Source organism: Orycteropus afer, unplaced genomic scaffold (genome assembly GCF_000298275.1).
Source record: "Orycteropus afer afer isolate SDZICR_OR568_19922 unplaced genomic scaffold, OryAfe1.0 scaffold00007, whole genome shotgun sequence".
Taxonomy (NCBI): Eukaryota; Metazoa; Chordata; class Mammalia; order Tubulidentata; family Orycteropodidae; genus Orycteropus; species Orycteropus afer.
In genome coordinates this window covers 17,464,170-17,487,779 of record NW_006921594.1, presented here as the reverse complement: position 1 = coordinate 17,487,779, position 23,610 = coordinate 17,464,170, and the positions used below count along the sequence as shown (strand labels likewise).

Below are 23,610 nucleotides of genomic sequence, written 5' to 3'. Positions count from 1 at the left end.
CCATTTCTCTTATTAATGCAACCACTGTTAAAACAGGCTTTAAGGAGCAAAATAATCTGATTCCACTTTCTCAGTATTAATATTATTTTCCCTTCAGGTTTCCTTTTATTCTCGCTATCAACTTAGTTCATGAGTTATTTTCATTTCTGTAACTCTACAATTATCTCCTAACTGCTTTCTCTCCTTCAATTTCTAGAGTCATTATTTTCCTTAAAAAATTGTTTTTCCCTAACTCCCCGGTGCGGATAGCAAGCACCCTTCTTTAGCAGCAGGCTTGAATTTTGGATTTTACCTCTACATTCCATTTTAACCTCTAATTACCAAACCAACCCAAACCAAACTCATTGCCCTCCAGTGTGGTAACGTAGTGCCTAAGGCACTTGACTGCTAACCAGAAAGCTGGCAGTTCAAACCCACCAGCCACTCCTCGGAAGAAAGATGGGGCAATCTACTTCCGTAGTGATACTGCCTCGGAAACCCAAGGAGAGGTCACTGTGAGTTGGGTCCAACTCCACGGCACATAACAACAACATCACTACGGAAGTAGATCGACCAATCTTCCTTATGAGGAGGCTGTTTGATTTGAATCGCCAGCTTTCTGGTTAGCAGTCAAATGCCTTAGGCCACCAGAGCGCCTTTAACTTCTAATTAGTGAGCAACTATTTACTTTCACTCTTTTGGTAGCTCTAGCCACTACTTATTGCGTATTTAATATGCCAGGTATTTTACAAGCATTGTTATTTAATGTTGCCACAACCTTGTAAGATAAAGGGTATTCAGAGATCAAAATAAATTACCCAAAGCTGCACAGTAAAGGAATGCCTAAATCAGGATTTAAACTCAGCTATCACTGAGCAACAAGATTGTCCCAACAATCTTGGGCTGGTTGCTCAGGGAGCTGGGGAAAAAACTAAAGATGGTGAGAGGCTACAGGGAGACCGTCGTTCCCTCCCAAGGAGAACCTCTCTGTCCCCAGTAACTGCAACCTGGACACTTCACGAGACGAATCCCCAACACGTTCCCTACGGAGTCCTCTTTCCGTGTACACCAGTTAAGGGGCCCCCGGTGCTCGGCACCACTTCCGGCGGGGAAGGGAAAAGAAAGGCAACACCGGAAGCCAGGAAGGTGCTGTGTAATCACTGAGGAGTCGAGGCACTTGGAGCTTCTAAGATGCTGGATTACCTCGGTGCGGATCAACGGAAAACTAAAGAGGAGGAAAAGGACGACAAGCCCATCCGAGGTCAGCTGAGAGAGGCAGGAGATTGGGGCTGTGGTGGGACCAGGGTTGCCCTGGGTGGGGATGGCTGGATTTCTGCTAGCGCGGCGCTCGGGCCCCTTTTGTGCTTCTAGTGATTTTGCACTGTCCGTCTGCCTTCTCCCTCGCCCTTATCTCAGTATCAAGTCACATAGTTATCGCCCATTGGTCGAAATTTTTGTTTTATTTGACGTACGAACCCTCCTCGGCCTCGCAGGCCTGAAAAGTTCCGCTGGGCGGTGTTTACTCATCTGGGTCCTCTGTTGTTCCTCCCGCTTCTCCAAGTGTGACATCTTGGTGCTATCACTGCGTAGCTGGGATTCTGAGACATAGTTTTCTTTTCAAAAGACATTAGTTTGACCACATAGCACGTTCACATGGTTCAGAATTCAAAAGGCAGAAAAGTTTTCCTTGCCCCCAAACCCTCGCCTTTCCGTGCCATTTTACATCTCTTTATAGACATATTCTATGCCTATATAAGCAAGTCTGCATATATTCTCATTTTATTTTTTACATAAGTGCAATCCATGTTAGACATCATTTCATTATTTTGAGTCAGGGTTGTTGTTACCCTCTGTATCTGCATAGTATTCCACCATGTGGGTGTATAATGTGTTTAATTAGCCGTTATTGATGGCTTTCAATCTGTTTCATTTACAAAGCAGTGAATAACCTTGATCATAAAACTTTGACTACATGTGCAAGTATAAGCCGTAGGATAAATTTTGTAAGTGGAGTTGTAATTTTGACAGACATTACCAAATGGCTTTCTGTGTAAACCATACCAGTTGACAGTCCCACCCACAGTACATGAGAGATGCATGCACACTGTTTTTCAGACATGGTTTCTCCCCAGTAACCCTTTTGTAGTTTGATCTTTAGAAATGCTGTTTTCTGCTTTTGTTCCTTATAAGCTGTCTTTAAATGTAACTAGTTTTCTCTTTCTCTCTTCTGCTTTCTTCTCTAACCAACTTCCAACCTCTCCTAAGATCCTCCCTTCTCTATTTCTATTCTCCACTCAGAGCTTTTCCTCTCTACTTTCATCCCATACTCTGTTCTTACTCTTGGAAGTGTTTTATGACACTGAAAACCTCAAGTATTCAAGTCACCCATTAGGAAATTTGGTCACAGAGATGTAGCTTTTATTCTGCACAGTTTCTCTGGGTACTTAACACTCTGTACATGTGTTAATTTATTTCTTCAATCCAGTTATAACTAATAACTGTATCAAATTTTATGTGCTTCCTCATCCATATCTCATTTGATTTTCACAGTCATACTGTGAGGATAAAATTGTCTGTTTTTCAGATGGGAAAAACGGCTGCTCAGAGATTGAAATCACTTCTTCAGGGTTACCTAGCAAATATATGCCCTTGCTAGGCCTAGTGTCCAGGTTGTTTGATTCTCAGATTCCTTGTTCTTTGCTCTCATGTTGTTACCGTTTTGTCACACGTCATTCTGAGGGTCTTTAGCAGCTACATTGATAGTCTTTGATCACCTCAGTTCTCATTTCCATCTTCACTGCTTCTCAGTCACCTAAGGAGGTAATCACTATTAGACTTATTAATGAAATGAGTCACTTAACTTATAGACTGTTGAACTTTTCCATTTCTTCTCCCTTTGCAACATTTTGCTCTTTAATCTTCATTACCACTGAACCATACCTGGACCTGTCTCTTGATCCATCTATGAAGTCAGTATCACCCTCAAGCTGGTATTTCTTCTTTCCCTAACAAACTGTTTTGTTTTGTTTTAAAAAAGTGCTTTTAGCTCCTACCACCTTTATCTACTTGACCATCAGCTGCCCCTCTTTGGTTCTGGGAATTTCCTTGTTTGTTATCATTTTCTGTTCCTAGGCTGCCAAGCATTACTCAAGCAAGTTATAAAACCTTACTTATTAAGTGTCTTAGTTGTGTAGTGCTGCTATAACAGAAATACTGCAAGTGGATGGCTTTAACAGACAAATTTATTCTTGCAGTTTAGGAGGCTAGAAGTCAGAATTCAGGGCACAAGGTGTGGTGGAAGGCTTTCTGTGTTGGCTCTGGGGGAAGGTCCTTGTCTCCTTTCAAATTCTGTGGGCCAGAATTCCTCAGGGAAGTCCTTGTGTCTTGGCATCAATCTTCGCCTGGGTCTAGGTGCCTCATAGAGCAGGGACCCTGGGTCGAAAGGATGCACTCTGCTGCTGGCTCTTCTTGGTGGTACTAAGATCCTCTTTCTCTTTGCTCTCTCTCTTTAATCTCATCAGACAAAAGGTGATGTATGCCACACCCCAGGGAAACACTCTACATGATCAGGGCTGTGACCTGAGTAAGGGTATTGCATCTATTCTGGTTACCAGATGCCGCTTTGACAGGAATGTACCACAAATGGAATGGCTTTAACAAACAGGAGTTTATTCTCAAAATTTTGGAGGCTTTCAGTCTGAGTTCAAAGTGCCAGGCTCTAGGGGCTGGGTGAAAGCCCCTCAACCTTGAACTTCAGCTCTGCCTTCTGCTCCTGCCCCACTGAAGCTGGAGGCTTTTTTTCACTCAGACAGCTGCTGGCTGTTGAGCCTGACAAACCCAAGGCCAACAAATAAAAAGGCACAGCCCCAGTGTTACCAAACAATATGGCAGGCCATTGATTCAAGTCCACTGAAAGTCCCCAGATCAGCAGAGCATGGCAGGCTGCTGAACAACAACTTGGCTACATGCAGGGTTCAAGCATGCCATAAGCCAGAGACCATTTCCAGAGCCACTTCTTATATACGGGAAGCAGAACATATCACTAAGGCAGGTACTGCTTGTGGTGTATCCCACCATGGAGTTGATTGCCAGTCTATCATGGGCAGTAACTACCAACAGCTGCCCAGCCATTCAACCAGGCCCAGCCAAGTTGGCATACAACCTTAACTATCACAGTTTCACCCCTTGTCAACTTGGCATCTGCACAGATGTTCATTGGGTGGCATCTGTACAGATCTTTACTGGGTGGCTCCAGTTCCCTCGTTCCTCTAAGTGGCGACCTCACCACCTTGGCCTGGTGGGCGCCATTCCTCTACTTCTTGGGCATGGCAGCCCTACCCTCTCACTCTTGGGCAGCGACTATGGCTCTATCCCACTGGCCCACATGAATGAGCAGCCCCACACTCCAGAACCAAGTTGGTGAAAGTCTGATTCTTTGCAACCTAGGAGGCTGTGGTGGTTCACCCCTGAAGGCCATCGTCCTACCTTTTGAGGCTGAGGCAGCTGTGCTTCCTGTTTCCTTGGTCTCTCTACTTCTGCCAATTAATGCCCAAGGCAACCCTCTCTGCCAGTAATCATCCTGCCCAAAAGGCACTCAGCTTTCTTCCTCCGTGGGCTGGGCAAACTGCTACTCCATTTCATACTGGTCTCTTCTACTTATTAACCCCAAAGACAACCCAATCTGCCAGGAAGCTGCCTACCCAATGGCATCCAGCTTTCTCCTCCATGGGCTGGTAAGGCTGTCGCTGTCTCATGCCAATCTCTCTGGGCTCTGCCACTGCCATCTCTCATGCTGGTCCCTCTGCCGGTATCTCACTGCTGGTGTCTCTGCGCAGGGATCTCGAGTCAAGGATGCACTCCACTCCTGTTTCCACATTTTAGGTATCTGTCAGAGTAGCACCCCACTCTCTCAGGACCACATTCTGTTCTGGTTACCTGGTGCTGCTCAGACAGCAGTATACCACAAATGGGATGGCTTTAATAAACAGGAGTTTATTCTCTTACAATTTTGGTGGCTTTAAGTCCAAGTTCAAAGTGCCAGGCTCTAGGGGCTGGGTGAAAGCCCCTTAACCTTGGGCTTTAGCCCTGCCTCCTGCTCCTGGCCCACTGAAGTTGGAGGCTTTTCTTCACTCAGCTGCTGGCTGCTGAGGCTGACAAACCCAATGCTGACAAATAAAAAGGCACAGTTCCAATGTTACCAAAAAACATGGCAGGCCATTGATTCAAGTCCATTGAAAGTCCCCAGATCAGCAGAGCATTGCAGGCTGCTGAACAACAACTTGGCTACATGCAGGGTTCAAGCATGCCATAAGCTAGAGACCATTTCCAAAGCAGCTACTTAATGTATGTGAAGCAGACCACATCCCTAAAGCAGCTACTCAGCTGTCTGTGGTAGATCCTATCATGGAGTCGATTGCCAGTCTTATCGTAGGGAATAACTACCACCAGCTGCCCAGCCACTCAACCAGGCCCAGCCAAGTTGACACACAAACTTAAGTACCACAGCATCCCACCCTAATCTGCTTACAACTGATTGGCTGATCACATTATGGAGGATGATTACATAAATGCCAAACCACTGAGAATATGGCCCAGTCAAGTTGACACATTTTGGGGGACACAGTTCAATCCATAATGTTACATTATATCTGGTTCAAGCTGTCTGATCTTAAATTGGCTCCTCATTGGTAATCAACATTTTCTTATCTCCTATTGACTCCACTTTCTTTGTCAGGGTGGTTATTTCAAGCCATTTACACATTTCACAAGTCCTCAGTTGAGTCCCTTTCTTCTGGTCTGGTGTCTTTTCTCTCTTTGCTGAAGATACTAAAAATCCACTCAGAAGTTTTCTTAATTTCTCTGTCATCTTCCATTTTTTATTTCAGCCCTGCCTCAGAGGGAATGTTTAATTTTTATCAGGTCTAACCTTCCCATTTGTCTTCCTGACCCTATACCTTTCTCCTCTGGGACTTTGTTTTATCAGTCATCTCTGCTGTTTGTTTTCCTATGAGATTCTTTCCCTTTTTCCTATAAATATGCTAGGATGCATTATATCACAAAAACACACAGTAGAGAAAAGTTTTAAGTCCTCTCAAGCTACAACTTGAGAGTTTTCTTTTCACTACTTGAAAGTGTCTAACAGGACAGACTTTTGGAGTCAGAAAGACCTAGGCTTGAATCTTGCCTTTTCCCTTCCTTACTGACTTTTTGATACTTAAAATCTGTGAAGCTCAGTTTTTCTTATCTGTAATGTGGAAATATTCATTTTATAGGCTTGTAAGGATTCAGTAATAGAATGTCTCTAATCACATTGCTTTACATGATACTCTTCTCAATAAATGGCGGCAGTTGTTATGCTTGATGTGTTCATTTCTTTCCTACTCATTTCATTTCTTAACTCCTTGCAGTTTGCTTTCTGTCCATATAAATCTGTCAAAATTGATCACTGGTTTCTTCATTGCTAGATCTAATAGTTTTTCTTTATTCTTTGTGTTTTTGACCTTGGTGAATCTCTGGCCACCCTTGCCTTTTTTTTTTCCCCCAGTTTTTATTGTGCTTTAGGTGAAAGTTTACAGAGCAAATTCATTTTCCATATAGCAGTTCATACACGTTTTGTCTCATGGCATTGACTGCAATTCCCCACAGTGTAACAGCTGTCTTCCCACTTCCTCCCTGTAGTTACCTCTTCCCTGTGTCTTTCCCTCCAATGTACTTCCACCTCTCAAGCTATCTCCCTGTGCAAACACTGCCCTTCTGTTCTCCCATGATTGATCTCTCCAAGGAGTGTATCTACCTGATGTAAATGTTCACCCCATTTACCCGTCTGTTGTTTGGCTGGAAGCCCCAGGAGTGAGTTCAATTCCAGACCCGAAGGGCAGCTAGGGACCGTGGTCTCAGAAGTCTCACCAGGCTCTATCAGACCAGCAAACCTGGTCTTTTTTTTTTTTTTTTAAATGATTTTGAGTTTTGTTCCACATCGTTTTCCCACTCTATCCAGGATCTCCTATACCAATACCTCTCTGAGTGGTTGACAGTGGTAGCTGGGCACCACCTAGTTCTTCTGGTCTCATGGTCATATAGGCTGAGGATCATGTGGTCTGCTAGTCCCTTGGACTAATTGTTTCCATGTTTCTTTGGTTTTCTTCATTCTTCTTTGCTTGGGACAAGGAGAGACCCATCATTGCATCTAGATGGCTGCTTGCAAGCTTTTAAGATCCCAGTTGCTACCCACCAAGTAGGATGTAGAACAATGTTTTTGTGTAGTGTGTTATGCCAGTTGAGCTTGTCCCCTGCAACCCTGGTCCCGAGCCCACAGGTCCAGCTACTCACTCCTTCCAGGTAGCTGGCTGTGGCCAAGAAGCCACCACAACCTTGCCCTTTGTCAACTCTACTATACACCTGGACATTCTTGTAGCACATGTGAATACGCATGTAGAAACATTATATGTTAACCCTATACATGGCCATGTGCACACTACTCCCTGTCTAAACATACCTGACTGTTCAGCCTGTCCCTTAGCTTCTTCTATTGAACCTTCCTGTTTATCTTCCCCTTTTGACTGGTGCTTCTCTTTCCTTCATTGTGTTCTCTTCCTCTGACATAATCACTTTCAAAGCCTGGGAGCCATATTTGAGTTTTTTCTCCCTCAGCTCCTCCTCATGTTTTGTTTGTCAGTTGCCCTGTAGATTCTTCCTCTATAAGGACTTTCCTTCTACTCCTTCCTTTCTCTTTTCATTGCCACCATCCTAGTTGAGGCTCTTGTGACTTCTGACTGGCCTCAAACACTCCAGATCTGTTTTCTATATCTCAGAGAGCTGGTTCCTCTAAAGCAAAATTCTATAATGTCACAACCTTGCAGTGATCCATACTACCTTGTTCTGGTATTAATGGCCCACCTCACTAGGGCCCCAAACTGCCATCTACCTAATTTCCTATTAAAACCAGTTGCTGTAGAATTGATTCTGGCACATGGCAACCCCATATGTGTCAGAGTAGAACTCTACCCCATAGTTTCTGATAGCTGGTTTTTCTGAAGTAAATTGCCAGGCCTTTTTCCTGAGGTGCCTCTGAGTAAATGTGTATCTCCAGCCTTTTGGTTAGCAGCTGAACATGTTAACTGGTCATGTTAACCCAAGGACCCCAATTTGTTATTCTGACTGAAAAAAACCCCAAGAGACTGCCAACGAATCAGTTCCAACTCATAGTGGCCTCCATTGGGTTTCTAAGGCTGTAAATATTTATGGAAGTAGATGGCCCCATCTTCCTTCTGTGGAGTGGCTGGTAGGTTTGAACCCCAGACCTTTTGGTTAGCAGCCAAGTGCCTTATCCACCATGCCACCAGAGCTCCATGTTATTCTAACATACATACATACTATATTTCAGCTAGCTGGTCTGACTACTGTTATGTAACATTGCTTTCTCCTACCTCTAAACTCACTGACATCGAGTCAATGTTGACTCATTGTGACCCTGTAGAACAGTAGAACTTCTCCATAGGGCTTCCAAGTCTGAAAATTCACAGAAGCAGGCTGCCTCTACTTTCTTCCACGGAGCATCTGGTGGGTTTGAACCACTGACCTTTTTCTTTTGGCTAGTAGCTCAGTGGTTTAAGCATAGTATCACCAGAGCTCCTCATCTCCTACCTGTGTGATGTGTCTTCCCTGCCCTATGAGTATAGCTTATCTTCCTAGATTGAAAAAAAGTTTTTCTTAAAACATACACAAATACTGAGAAGAAAGTGAAGATCACTTGAAGTCCTTCCATCAAAAGATAATCACTGTTAACATTTAGATGAACACCATCCCCGGATACTCTCCTTCCACGTTGGTTTTAAATAATATTTTTTAGAAAAACAAATGTACATTCCATATACTTTTTAAAAAAACAACCTGCTTTATTCACGTAGTAGTATTTCTTGGATTTGTGCATGTGTAAAAGCACCGTTCTATGTCTTTTTTAAATGGCTGTATCGTATTTGACCATATGAAGATACTACAATTTACTTAACCAAGATTCCTTATATATATAGTAGTATTTGTGTGTGTGTGTGTGTGTGTGTATGGGAGCTCTGGTAGTGTAGTGCGTAAGGCACTTGACTGCTAACCAGAGGCTGGTAGTTCAAACCCACCAGCCACTCCTCAGAAGGAAGGTTGGGCAATCTACTTCCGTAGTGATAGTGCCTGGGAAACCAACGGAGGGGTCACTATGAGTCGGGTCTGACTTGATGGCACGTAACAACAACACACACACACATATACACACATTTATACACATGTGTGTGTGTTTTTTAATTTTTATTGTGATTTGGGTGAAAGTTTACAAAGCATATTCATTTTCTATACAGCATTTCTTACACATTTTGTTTCATGACATTGGCTGCAATTCCCACAGCGTAACAGCTCTCTTCCCACTTTCTCCCCATAGTTACCTCTTCTGTTTCCCTCTCTCCCATCTACTCCCATCCCCGGAGCTATCTCCCTGTGCAAACACTGCCCTTCTGTTCTCCCTTGCTCCAAGAAGTGTATCTGCCTGATGTAAATGTTCAACCCTTATGCCTGTCAAACAGATGTTGTTTGGCTGGAAGCCACAGAAGTGAGTTCAGTTCCAGACCTGAAGGGTAACTAGGGGCCATAATCTCAGGGATCTCACCAGGTTCTATGAAACCACCAAATCTGTTAACCAAGATCCTTGATGGATGTCATTTGTATATAAAATACCTAGTCATGTTTATTAAGTACTTTTCTTACCCTCCTTCCCCCAATTAGCTAGAAGTTCCTTGAGTCCAGGAACTATTTGATGGTCATATTTGTTCCATCACAAGTTCGCTCACTTTTTGGCACTCAGTAATACAGTGTGAATTGAATAGAAAAGAAGGTTGATTGATTAGCTCTTGTTTCTTTTGTTTGAATCTCATGCATTATCTCTTTTCTTTTAGCTCTGGATGAGGGGGATATTGCCTTGCTGAAAACTTACGTAAGTCCTAAGATATTTGAAATATTTTACATAGATCTTTACTGTATTTAAATAGTATTCAGCTGAATTAGATCTGAAATGGGAAGTTTTAATGCATAGAAATGGGCTTGTAGTCTTGGATAATTTCAAGCAAGATTTTTGTTCATTCTCTTGCATAAGGGTGGGTTTTTTGAGGGGGTAATACTGGTTCAGGAATGCTTTTGAAAATGATATACTCCCCTTCTCTACTTTAATTTCATAACTACTTAGATGATAATAGATGTTGAGACTGTAACCATTGAAAACTTCTATCTATGGTTTTAATGAATTATTGCTATCCTGGTATTTTGATTAAGCTAACCTTTATCTTGTAGGGTCAGAGCACTTACTCTAGGCAGATCAAGCAGGTTGAAGATGACATCCAACAACTCCTCAAGAAAATTAATGAGCTCACAGGTATGGTGTATTTTATTCTCATTTCCTTTCCTTAAGTGCAATGTATTAATTATATGAAAAGAGTTTAAATCTACTTGCCCTCTTTTGTGAATTACAGATTGGATCACATTAATAATCTTTCACTGCCTTTACACCAGGTTTAACATGTATGTGTTGGGAAACAGCATTATCCCCTAAGCAAGTGCTGTTTATTGGTCATAGTCAATAAATTCCAATAAGCAAGTCACAATTTTTTATTGAATAAAATTAAGATCTCACATAGTATTGCTTAATGTAAGTGGTCTATTGCCTAGTTTGAAAACTATTCTTCTCAGCGACTTTAGTGGTAAAGGTTTATAGTACCTGATCTGCACAAAAAAATGTCAAGTATAACAAGAAAGTTTAGTTTGATGATGAGATTTTCAGTCAGAGGTGTTTTTGTCCACAAGGGACATTGGGCAATGTCGGGAGACATTTGTGATTGTCATCACTTTGGTAGGGGGTGAGGGTAGATGGGGCGGGTGCTGCTGGCATCTAGTGGAGAGACAAGGAGTGCTGCTAAACATCCTACAGTGCATAGGCCAGCTGCCACAAAAAGAATTAGTTCCATGTATAATGTCAGTAGTGCTGAGGTAGAGGAACCCTGCCGTAGGTTGATACATTACATTTCAGTGAATTTTATAATCTTCTTGGTAGGTATTAAAGAGTCTGACACAGGCCTGGCCCCACCAGCTCTCTGGGATTTGGCTGCAGACAAGCAAACACTCCAGAGTGAACAGCCTTTACAGGTTGCAAGGTATGTGCAGTGCTCTATGGAAGTTTATTTTTACCTGGGTTTTCAACTACTTTTTAGTGTCTCAGGGATAATGTAATAGTGCATAAATAATTTTTATTCTAAATAAATAACATTTTCTACAAAGTCTCTGTGCTAAAATTTTATTCCTTAAAAAATTATTTAAAAAATACATGAAGACTTACACAGAAAGAATTGTGTAAAAGATTCAAATGACAAGTAAAGATCCAGAGCAAAATAAGAATGTCTCCCTTGCCGTTCTCGTACTCCCACTGCCCCTGCTTTAGATGCAATTACTAATAATCAGGGAGCTCTGGTAGCATAGTGCCTAATGCACTTGACTGCTAACCAGAAGGCTGGCGGTTCAAACCCACCAGCCACTCCTCAGAAGGAAGGTTGGGCAATCTACTTTCATAGTGATACTACTGCCTTGGAAACCCAAGGAGGGGTCTTTATGGGTCGGGTCTGAGTTGACGGCACATAATAACAATTAATAATCATTTTATCCTCCTACTCTTACATATTTTATGTACATATTTGCCTACAAAGGAACAGCTTTTTTTTTTTTTTTTTAAATCTTAGCTACATGTTTTAGAAATCTTTACATGTTTTTGATACAGGTTTACCTTTTCTTTTTTCTTTTGTTTTTAACAACTATATAATACTCCGTAGTTGTACAGCCCCGTCTTGTTCTTACTGTTCTAAAATTTCCTAACGATGTACCTTTGTCTCTTTATATCCATTGTGTTGGGTACTTTCTTGTCCTTCAGTTGGGCAGATACCCTTCACATTGTTTGTTAATAGCTTCTTTCCTTCCGTTTTCTTGGCTCTCGCTTCTGATTTCTGTTATTTTGACAGTGAACCTCCTGGATTCTTCCTCTAATCTGCTCATCGTCTGCTGTTTTTCTTCTTTTTATGCTCTACTTTCTGGAGATTTCCTTCGTTTTATTTTGGATCCTTCTATAGACCTTTTTTTCCCCCCATTCTCTTTTCAAGGTTTTGGATTCCAAGGATTCTTTTTTATTTGCATGTATGTGTGTTGTGTTTGTATGTGTTTTTAATGTACCGTTCTTGTTTGATGGTTGTTATATATTCTCGTGTCTCTAATGAATCACAGTAACTTTTGAGGGTTGCTGTTTCCTCCAAGATGATTTTTTTTCCCCTCTTTATTTGGTCTCCCATGTTTGTTAGTCTTTTTAGTGGGAGACCAGAAAGCTGGTGGATAGCTCTGTGCTTCATAGTGAGGCATATTGATCTCAAGCTTCACCGGACCCTAATTTCAGCTCTATGTATGAGCACACTCCAGAGGTTATTTCTGTTGCTGTTTATTGCAACAGTTTATGTAGCAGTTTTCTAACATAAGTTCAGTTTTTTGTTTTTGTTTTTCTTTAGTAGATAGATGCTACAGAAGAGGAAAGGGAGTTAAGTATTTTTATATTATGCTGTAGGCAGTATTACAGATTCACCTTCACCAGGTCCCAGAAAATGAATACATTTGCATTAAAAACAGCAACAGCAATAGAATTAGATTTGAACATAAAGTCAGGGAAGAATGAAATCACATGTATTATTTAACTTGATATAAAACAAAATGATTGTCATCTTACCAGGAAAATAAAAAAGAGAGCAACTTAAGATGTAGAGGGGTCTCAATAAGGATAATCAAGAAACTGGAGAACTTCTTGATGATGTATTTGGGTTTAATTTTCCAGAGGAATGTATCTTTTGAAAATTTTATGGCTTGGCTAAAGTTGAGTGGACCCTAGGGGTTGAACATACGCTATAGAAAGGGATCTTTGACAGTAGCCTGGTTTCTGTGGTTCTAGTTTATACCTGCTCATCAGTATTCTGCAGGCCCTGGAGAGAATGCAGTTATTTGAATTTGTTCTTTGTGGTTAAGGTTCCTTACTTTAATCAAGCCTTTTGCTGTGTTAGGTGTACAAAGATCATCAATGCTGATTCAGAGGACCCGAAGTACATTATCAATGTGAAGCAGTTTGCCAAGTTTGTAGTGGACCTTAGTGATCAGGTGGCACCTACTGACATAGAAGAAGGAATGAGAGTTGGGTAAGATTTCTATTTATAGTGAATACTCTTCTTTCATTAAAGATACCATGTCACATTCACATCTTGGCTTTGTTTTCAGTGAATGAATGAACTGAGTAATGAGGGATAATCCAGTAGTGTGCCACAGTTGAACCCTTCTTCTGCATCTCTTTATTTTCTGTGTTTTTTTTTTTTTAACTTTTGATTGTGATTTGGGTGAAATTTTACTAAGTAGATTTGTTTCACATTCAATAGTTCATACACATTTTGTTTTCTGACACTGATTACAATCCCTACAGTGTAACAGCTCTCCTCCACTTCCTCTCTGTGGTCACGTGCCCCTGTGTCCTCTCTGCCTATGCATTCCTGCCTCCCTAGCTTTCTCCCTGTGCAGATGTTGCCCTTCTGATCTCCCAGGGTAGATTGTTCTAAGGAGTATATCCCCCTGGTATTGTAGTTCAGCTCTAGGTCTGAATATTGTTTGGCTGAAAGTTAGCCATGGGAGCGCATCTAATTCTAGGCCTGAGGATAAAAGACTAAACGTAAAAGTAAACTGAAAACTTAATGTGTTAGTGTCTTTTTTTACTTCCTTAGTGTGGACCGAAATAAGTATCAAATTCACATTCCACTGCCTCCTAAGATTGACCCGACAGTCACCATGATGCAGGTAGGAAACTCTGGGAGGGAGAAGGAAGGGTGTGACATTATAATTGTATGCCTCTCAAGAAGTTTTGGAGGTTTTAACTAATAAGTTGTTAATATGTGAGTTACATATATCAGAGCTGATGAACATTTTTAAAACATTTTTTCAGATGAGAAAGTCATATTAGTCTTTATTTTACTTGTTTGTCCCACACTTATTAGGATCATAACAAATAATTCACCAAGGGATTCTAGGGCACTGGGCGATCTATTGCATTTTTATTAAAGTTCCTACTTGCTGTGAGTCTGGTTTTGTCATTTAAGGTATTGGGTTTCTTCTGGACAGATAATTTGAGCTAGTAGTCAACAGCCTGTGATACATGTTGTGGGTTTTCATCGCCCTCTTAGGTGGAAGAAAAACCTGATGTCACATACAGTGATGTTGGTGGCTGTAAGGAACAGATTGAGAAACTGCGAGAAGTAGTTGAAACCCCACTACTCCATGTAAGTGCCTTAGTCTGTTGCATTTTGTGTTTCTTTACCTGAAGATGTATTAGTCTTTTGTGGTGAGCACCAAAATTGCCTATGCATTTGATAGTTTAAAATTTAATATTTTCTTTAATGAAAATTTTTGAAGGGGTGGCAGCAAGAGTTGTACAATTATGGGGAGCTGGTATGTTACAGAGGAGATCAAAAAGAAAGGATGGAGTGGTCAAGTGTGCCTAATAAAACAAACATCCTATTTAGAGTGACAGAGGAGGCTGAGGTGTAATCCCTTAGAAATATTTAAAATAGTTTACAGATTATTTTTTTAAAAAATTTTTATTTAAACAGTTTTTATCTCCTTTTAAGAGTTTTATATTTAGCATTACATGTGCATTTAGTTTTACTCCCCATTTACCATGCCCAACCCTAACCCAGTCTTCCTCCTCTCCCTGCCCAGTAACCTTCCCCCTGTACCCCTCATAGTTATACACTCCTGTTTGTTCTGCATTTCCTCCGTGTGAATGGTGCCTCTCTGGTGCCCCATGGTCGATTGCTCCAAGGGGTGCATTTCCATAGAGTATGTGGGTGCATTACTCTGGGTTGAGTGGTCTGCATGTGCATCTTGTTTACTATTGGGCTGAGAGCCAGCCAGCCCCTTGGAGTGAGCTATATTCCAGTCCCAGAATGTATCCCAGGACCATAGTATTGGGGGTCTCACCACACTCCATCTGACCAGTAATTCTGGTCATTATTGAGTTTTTGGATTTTGTTCCACGTTTTTCCTCCCATTGTATCCAGGATCTCCAGATTTGATCCTTTCTTGAGTGGTTGGCATTGGTAGCCCAGCACCATCTAGCTCTTCTGGTCTCGAGGGCCAATGGGTCTGTCCTAAGGCTGATTGCTAGTTTACAGATTATTTTAGATGAAACCATGTGTTCTAATGACATCAAGAGGAAATGGGTTTAAATTGAATTAAGTTAAGCTTCAAAGATAATGGAAAACTAAGGTAGTAAACCAAAAACCAAACACTGCTATCAATACCAGATAATACTTTTGCTCTTTTAACACTAATTTTTTTTTAAACGAGGAAAGAAAACTATGTGAAGACAGAATAGTAGATAACTTTAAAAGCATTATGTGAGTCTAGTTTAGACCTTACGTTATTAGAATAATAAAATTTTCTTATTTAGATCAAGTATACAGATAGTGGATCTAAAAATTCAGTTTTAAATATATTAATGTAGAAGTAGTCTTGTTTTTCTTATACATAGAAGTAACAAGTGTAAAAATTGTGTCTCCATCACAGCCAGAGAGGTTTGTTAACCTTGGCATTGAGCCTCCCAAGGGTGTGCTGCTCTTTGGTCCACCAGGTACAGGCAAGACACTCTGTGCTCGGGCAGTTGCTAATAGGACTGATGCTTGCTTCATTCGTGTTATTGGATCCGAACTTGTACAGAAATACGTTGGTGAGGTAAAGTTACCATAAACAATATGTAGCTTTGTGAAGATTTGTGAAGCATGGATGAAATTCAAATGGCATTTCCACTTTGAGGGACTGAGATATGAAGCCACCAGCCTTTCCTTATAGTCGTTTAGAAATACAGGCAAGCCTCAGGTTATGAATGTCCAACTTAAGCAAATTTTGTACTTTTAATGTTTTCTATGTTTGCCCTCACTTTTGAAACAATTGAACCAACAACCCTTGCTAGCAATAAATTCATTACAGTCACCTTCACCTGCAGCTTTTAAATCATTGAAAAGTTTTCCAGCTTTTTCTTGCACTAAGTAAAGCTAAATAAGAACCATATGCACCTGTTGGGACTCAACTACCCATTTCACTTAAAGACACTGTTAGGAACGGCTCTCTTTCAGAGACTGTAGGCAAGCATTTAGAATTTTTAATCAACATGCTCCCTTTTCAGAAGGATGATGTTTTCTAGAGATCTGGTTTGTAAGACAAATATCAAAAGTGTACTTTGACTTCATGACACTGTTTTATTTTCTAACGTGAAAGATAGAACAGATTGTCCGTATGTAAGTATGGTTATGGGTGTACGTGCACGTGCGTTTGCACGCACACACACACACACACACATCCCATTTGTTGTTGAGTTCCAAGTGATAAACCAGTTGGTTTTATTTCCTCAATTTTACTGATTACAGTGGTGTTTTTATTTTACTTTAGTGTTAATTTTTTAACCGCCTTAAGTCTTAAAGTTATTTGCTATTTAGTAGGTAGAGAATCAGGAAAACTACTTAATATTATTTTGAGGCCAGTAAGATTTATCTGGAATAAGCAGCAAATTTCAGTATTTTTAAAAAAGCTTAAGGTTATAATGAGGAGCTCTGGTAGCATAGTGCCTAAGGCACTTGACTGCTAACCAGAAGGCTGGCGGTTCAAACCCACCAGCCACTCCTCGGAAGGAAGGTTGCGCAATCCTACTTCGTAGTGATACTGCCTTGGAAACCCAAGGAGGGGTCGCTATGAGTCGGGGCCGACTCAACGGCACATAACAACAACAACAACAACAAGGTTATAATGATTGAGAATACTGTTAGGAATATTGAAAAGTTTGAAGCATAACTTTTCATTGTATTTTAAAAGATTTTAAAGCCAATTCTGAGTTAAATAATTTTTCTCATTAGGGTGCCCGAATGGTTCGTGAGCTCTTTGAAATGGCCAGAACCAAAAAAGCCTGCCTTATCTTCTTTGATGAAATCGATGCTATTGGAGGTATGACTAATCTTTTAGAGAACTACTTTGGGATTGGGTTTCGTGAGACTTAAGTGATATGTAAAGAGTTCTCCTGACATGTTAATCTTACAAAGAGTTTTAATTTCAACTCTCTTATGAGCTCTGGTATATTGGAGCCACCTGTTTCTAAGAAACAATGAAAAAGCTAAACCATAAAGGAAAAAGAAATACAGATAAAGCACTGATGTCTCTCAAAGGCAAATACTTTATCTTTGTACTTACCTAATAAACATTTATGAGACACATTTTAACAACTGCTAAATTGGGATGCATCTTCATTTAGTGTGTAAGAAAGCATTAGGGCCTACTTTATTGGTGGTGGTTTACTTTCTTTTCTTTTTTTAATAGTGTTTTGTTTTGTTTTTGGTGAGGGTTTACACAGCAGTTTAGGTTCCCATTCAACAATTTCTACACAAATTGTACAGTTGCATTGCTTACATTCTTCGTAATGCATGAACAGTCTCAATATTTCCATTCTGGTTGTTCCATTTCCATTAATCTAGTTTCCCTTTCCCCTTACATTCTTATCTTTGTTGTAAAGTATTGACCACTAGATCTCATATAGTTGAGGTAGGTGGTGGTGTTCTCAGTGTACATAAAGAATGTTATTGTTGGCTTCATAAACTTAAAATAGGGTATTCGCTGTATAATCTAGGCAAGTTATTTTAACTCACCTCTGAGCCTTGGTTTGCTCATTTTAAAAAAGGGAATATAATTCCAGCCTTGCTTATTTTATGGATTTTTGAATGTTTCAAATTAAATAACAAATGTGATAGACTCTGAAAACTCTAAACTGTCCTATACACATTGGCTATTATAGTTTATGCCAGAGTAGTAATCCTTCGTAGTTGAGAATTGTTACGTCCAGGCAGTCAGCTATTATTTAACGTACTTACTGACCGAAATGACGTGAAAATATAGTGGATCCTTGTACCCCTGTTACCCTGGGGATTGTGGGGATTGTGGTTAGGTGACACAGAGCCTTGGTTTTAAAAGTTGGGTGGACCACGTTGGGTTTGTACATTCTTGAGTTCATGTTTTCAAAGGCCATGATTTGTCCAAAGTGTAATGATTCAGTGTTGTGACTCTGACGTTAATGTTTATAGTTTTGTTGTACTAAGCCTTATGATGTCAGAATACTCTGAAGTAGTGGTTTCCAAAGTGGATTGGGTATAAAACAATCTAATAGGTGGAGAAAGAAAATACTATTTCTTGCTGTATTTGATTTTAATCTGTTTTTACATTTTTCATTTTTTAATGTACGAAACCAAAAACCAAACCCACTGCCATCAAGTTGCTTCTGACCCATAGCAACCTCCATAGCTTGTAAATCTTCACGGAAGCAGACTGCCTCATCTTTCTTCCATGGAGTAGCTGATGGGTTAGAATTGCTGACCTTTTGGTTAGCAGCCGAATGCCTTACCACAGTGCCACCAGAGCGCCTTTTAATAATGTAAATAATATGTTAATATGACGGTATATATTTATATGATTAGAAAATGAAAATATCTATTTGGAAGTTATTCACATTTTTTTCTTTTTTTGTTCTTTTGGTTGAAATGAAAGAGAGCCTGACATGAACCTAGCATTCTTAGTATGTCGCTAATCAGCATGATAGTAAGCTATTATGGTTCTACTGTATTCTGGATTTAGCTATATTTTAAAAGGTGGTTTTAAGAACTTTAGAATAGTATAAATAATATTCATGTATAAGGATAGTTTCCTACATATAATCAAACACTGTTATAGTCCCAAAGTTTGTATATTGTCCTGTTGCCTAAGCCAAGTGTATATTGTGGTAAATAAAAGAAGTATTCTTAAGTGATTTGAAATACATGATTCCATAAAGCAGATTTTTTAAATACTTAAAGGAAGTTATGTTAAATAAATCTCTGATACTTTTGAAAGTAAAGATTTCCTTTCTAGTTTGTTTTTGTAAATCAGGCTTTTCCAAAGTGAATTGGGTATAAAACAATCTAATAGGTGGAGAAAGAAAATACTGTTTCTTGCTGTAGGATCTGCTCCAAAGTGAGCTGTGCACTTGTCCTGGAAGGCAGGATTTGAGCTGAGGTTTCCCAAATACCAGATCATGCAGAGGCTACTCCTACTCCCAGTGGATGCAGATCTTATCTTTCCTTTTGTGTTCTCAGGGGCTCGGTTTGATGATGGGGCTGGAGGTGACAATGAGGTGCAGAGAACAATGCTGGAACTGATCAATCAGCTGGATGGCTTTGATCCTCGAGGCAATATTAAAGTGCTGATGGCCACTAACAGACCTGATACTTTGGACCCAGCACTGATGAGACCAGGGAGGCTGGATAGAAAGATTGAATTTAGCTTACCAGATCTAGAGGTAAGAAAACAATATCATTTTAGAAAAAGAATTCTTGAGGTTTTTTCTTCCTGTCATTTTTTTTTCACTCATTATCTATCTCAATTCTCTTATTTTTAGGGTCGGACTCACATCTTTAAGATTCATGCTCGTTCAATGAGTGTGGAAAGAGATATCAGATTTGAATTGTTAGCACGACTGTGTCCAAATAGCACTGGTAGGTGGAAAGTTTTGCTTACATTTGCTGGTCTGTCCTGGCTACTTTATTTATTTTTTTATTGTGATTTGGGTGAAGATTTAGAGAGCAAATTCACTTTCCATACAGCAGTTCACATTACACTTTGTCTCATATCATTGAGCACAGTTTACCACAATGCAACAGCTCCCCTCCCACTTCCTCCCCATAGTACCACTTCCCAGTGTTCATCCCTCCATACTCTCTTGCCCCCTGAGCTGTCTTCCTGTGCATAAGCAGCCCTTCTTTCTCCTATGATTGTTCTCTCCAAGGAGTGTGTCTACTTGAGGTAAATGTTTAACTCACATGAGCCTGTACTTTGTTTGGCTGGAAACCACAGGTGTGGGTTCAATTCCAGACCTGAAGGGCAGCTAGGGGCCATAGTCTCAGTGGTTCCACCAGGCTCTATTGGACCAGCAAACCTGGTCCCAACCATCTTTTTTTTTTTTTCCCCCTCCAAATGATTTTGAGTTTGGTTCCACATTGTTCTCCTTCTCTATCCAGGATCTCCTCCATCCTTTCCAAGTGGATGACAGTGGTAGCCGGGCACCATCTAGTTCTTCTGGTCTCATAGTTGTATAGGTTGCAGATTGGATGGTGTACCAGTCACGAGGACTGATTGTTTCCATTAATTTTGGTTTTCTTCTTTCTTCTTTGCTCTTGATGAGGAGAGACCCATCGTTGCATCTAGATGGCAGCTTGCTAGCTTTTAAGATCCCAGTCACTACTCACCAAAGTAGTAGGTGGAACAATGTTTTGTATAGTATGTTATGCCAGTTGAGCTTGATGTCCCCTGCAACTATGGTCCCAAGCCCGCAGGATCAACTACTCAGTCGCTCTGGGTAGCTGGCTGTGACCAAGCAGTGACCACAATCTTGCCCCTTGTCAGCTCTACTATACACCTGGGAATTCTGATCATTCACATAACCTTGTAGGACCATTGTCTGCCAACCCTATATATGATCTTGGATACACTCCCTGTTTCATAGACATACCTAATCGTTTAGCCTGTCTACCTATCTATCCATCCATATACCCATGTTTGCCTTCACTGAGAACTCAGTATTGTATATGAAAAAGGGTTCATATTTGTTGTCTGTACTTCCCATGTACCTCTCTATGTCTTTCTCATCCTCAGTGCTGCCATATAGGTCACTCACATTTGGTACGTTGCCTTTCTCTTCACCCAAATCAATATTTATCTCTATCTATCTAACAACTTTCCTTCCCCTCCCCTCCCACCCCTGGTAACCAACAAAGAAAATTTCCTTCAATAGATAAACCTTTCCTTAACTTTTACAATAATGGACTAATACAGTATTTGTCCTTTTGTGATTGACTTATTTCGCTCAGCATAATGTCCTCCAAGTTCATCCACGTTATGCGGTGTTTTGCAGATTCTACATTATTCTTTAGCGTTGCATAGTATTGCATTGTGTGTATGTACTATAGTTTGGTTATCCATTCCTCAGTTGATGGACATCTAGGTTGTTTCCATGTTTTGGCTATTGTAAATAGTGCTGTGATGAACATGGTTGTGCATTTATCTGTTCTTGTCATGGCTCTCACTTCTTTAGGGTATATACCTAGTAATGGGATGGCTGGGTCAAATGGTATTTCTAATTGCAACTTATGAAGGAATTTGTTCTGGCTGCTACTTTAATTAAGCCTATTTATTTTCTTTTTGTTTGAAAGGTGCTGAAATTAGAAGTGTCTGCACAGAAGCTGGTATGTTTGCGATCAGAGCACGGCGAAAAATTGCTACTGAAAAGGATTTCTTGGAAGCTGTAAATAAGGTCATTAAGTCCTATGCCAAATTCAGTGCTACTCCCCGCTATATGACATACAACTGAGCCCTGAAGGCTTTCAAATGAAAACTTGTCTTTTAATTGGAATATTAACCTCACATGGACTTGTTAACAACCATTTCACATAAAAATAAATGGTTTCAAAATTGTATGCTTTGTCTGCCTCTCTGTTCTCTGTATTACAGTAGAATTGGAAAATGAAACCCATGCTGTTGAGTTGATTCTGACTCAGTGACCCTGTAGGACAGAGTAGAGCTGCCTCATAGAGTTCTAAGGCTTACAGCTTTATGGAAGCAGACTGCCAGGTTTTTCTTCTTGGCATGATTGATAGTTCTTCAGTAGAAGGTGATATCTAAAGTCATTAGGCAGAAATGTTTATTACAATACAGATTTTTTTGACCCACTACTATTTAAGGATTTGATGTAAAGTGCTGGCTTAGACTGTGTGTGTACTGGGCAAATGTTGGGTGTTGTTATATATATTATCTCATTGTTTCTTCTCATCTGTTCAGTGAGGTGGAGTTAGTGGATCTTGACCTGATGGATATAAGAACTTTTCTGATTTATTCCCTGACAGCTGGGATTCAAGTCCAAGTGTGTCAGGCTCTACCATCTGTGAGAGTAATCTTTATTCTCTTTTGGCCCCTCATCAGAATAGCCCGTTTAGGCAAATGACCACAAGAATTACCACTGTAATACCATCACCACCATGTTGAACAATAAAGTTTTGGTCAGACCTTTCTAAAGTGAAAGAAACATCTGACATAATATATTTGCTTTGCATGTGACTTTTAAAGTAATCAAAAATTGGTTTTTAAGAAGGTAAAAAAAAAATTAAGGACTCACATTAAATCGATAGTAGTAACTTCTGGGGAGCAAAGAAAAGGGATATACTTGGCAATGGGAGAGGAAGATAAAAGGGATTTATCTCGTAAATTTTTTATTACTGAAAATATATTCATGGGTTGTGTATAATTTCACATTAAGAGGATAAATATAAAAGACTAATGATTTTAATACTAGTGAAATAGTATAGGTAAAGCAGAAGGAAAAATATATACATGCAGTTACAGAACTGGCCTCATACATAGAAGCACTTGTTTCGTTTTATAAATTAATGGTTTAAATTTTTGGTGGAACTCCTTTTAGACTTCTGGCTTACAGTGAAGTATTCCTAAAATAAAGGTTGTATTAGTATCCTCAGAGGATCTATTTAAAATTATTTCTGTGCAAGCACCAGCAAACCCCTTCTTCTACCACATTATCCTCCCAAAACATTCTGAGACCCAAGCACAATAAAGAATATTTTTATTACAGTTCAATATTCATAAATAAGTAATCTACAATAGTGAGAGCTGGATGAACATTCACGAAAGAAAAAGTTAATAACACGAAAATGCTGTAAGTGTTGCATTTAAATATTTAAACAATTTTTCAAGCAGAAAATTAAAGCCCGTCATTCATAAAATCTAACTTACATTCTTAATACTTTGTTTGTAAAAATTAGAAAAAATTTGTATTTTTTCTAGCTCTGCCCTTTCCTTGAGGGATGAAATAGAGTAAACTGTTTCCAGGTTAAGTTACAATAAAAACAGGTAAATTACTGAAGGTGGTGTATGTTTTTACAATGTTTTGATTAAATAAATGTAAGCATTTAGAATACACTTTTTGAAATCTTAAGTTTTCCATATAGCCACATCCATACACACCAATTCAAGACAATTCGTGTTGGGTATGTTGAGCTAGCTCAGGCCCCAGATGATACAGGCTCTGAATAATCTTGACATTTCAGTTAGTTACATGATAAAAATCTAACTGGCCACATCAAATATATAATGAATTATTTGAAAAATTTGGAAGTTTATGCAAATAGCATCGACACTATTTGTATTCTAAGAATGTAACATAAATTCACTGGTAATTCCATCTAAATGTATGTGTGCGTGCATGTACATGTGTTTATGCATAAATACATGGGGTTCATGATTGTAGAAAAATACACTGCAGAGTTCTTTTAAAACCATGTATGTTTGTTTTTTAACATTTAAAAATGGGTTTATAAACAACAGAACCAGCTGAAATAAAAAGGATAATATCAGGATACTATGAAGAACTGTATTCCAACAAATTTGAAAATCTGGAGGAAA

The 23,610-nt window shown here is 39.7% G+C and overlaps 1 protein-coding gene across 1 annotated transcript; it reads left to right on the top strand.

Annotated features, from left to right (window-relative positions):
- The first annotated feature begins 1,083 nt into the window (after positions 1-1,083).
- PSMC2 (proteasome 26S subunit, ATPase 2) lies at positions 1,084-21,508 on the top strand. Its single transcript, XM_007944587.2, has 12 exons — positions 1,084-1,240; positions 9,915-9,952; positions 10,306-10,387; positions 11,063-11,162; positions 13,095-13,226; positions 13,800-13,872; positions 14,256-14,351; positions 15,640-15,804; positions 16,980-17,067; positions 19,239-19,441; positions 19,541-19,637; positions 21,351-21,508. Exons 1-12 carry the CDS (start codon positions 1,171-1,173, stop codon positions 21,506-21,508), a joined length of 1,302 nt encoding a protein of 433 aa, XP_007942778.1. The 5' UTR covers positions 1,084-1,170.
- Positions 21,509-23,610: the final 2,102 nt, after the last annotated feature.

What these genes read in the sequence shown, in the direction of transcription:
- PSMC2 (XM_007944587.2), top strand. Translation starts at nt 1,171, where the DNA reads ATGCTGGATTACCTCGGTGCGGATCAACGGAAAACTAAAGAGGAGGAA. An exon ending in TTGCCTTGCTGAAAACTTAC is followed by an intron (nt 9,953 to 10,305) that starts GTAAGTCCTAAG and finishes TTTATCTTGTAG; the next exon opens with GGTCAGAGCACTTACTCTAG. An exon ending in TTGAAACCCCACTACTCCAT is followed by an intron (nt 14,352 to 15,639) that starts GTAAGTGCCTTA and finishes TCTCCATCACAG; the next exon opens with CCAGAGAGGTTTGTTAACCT.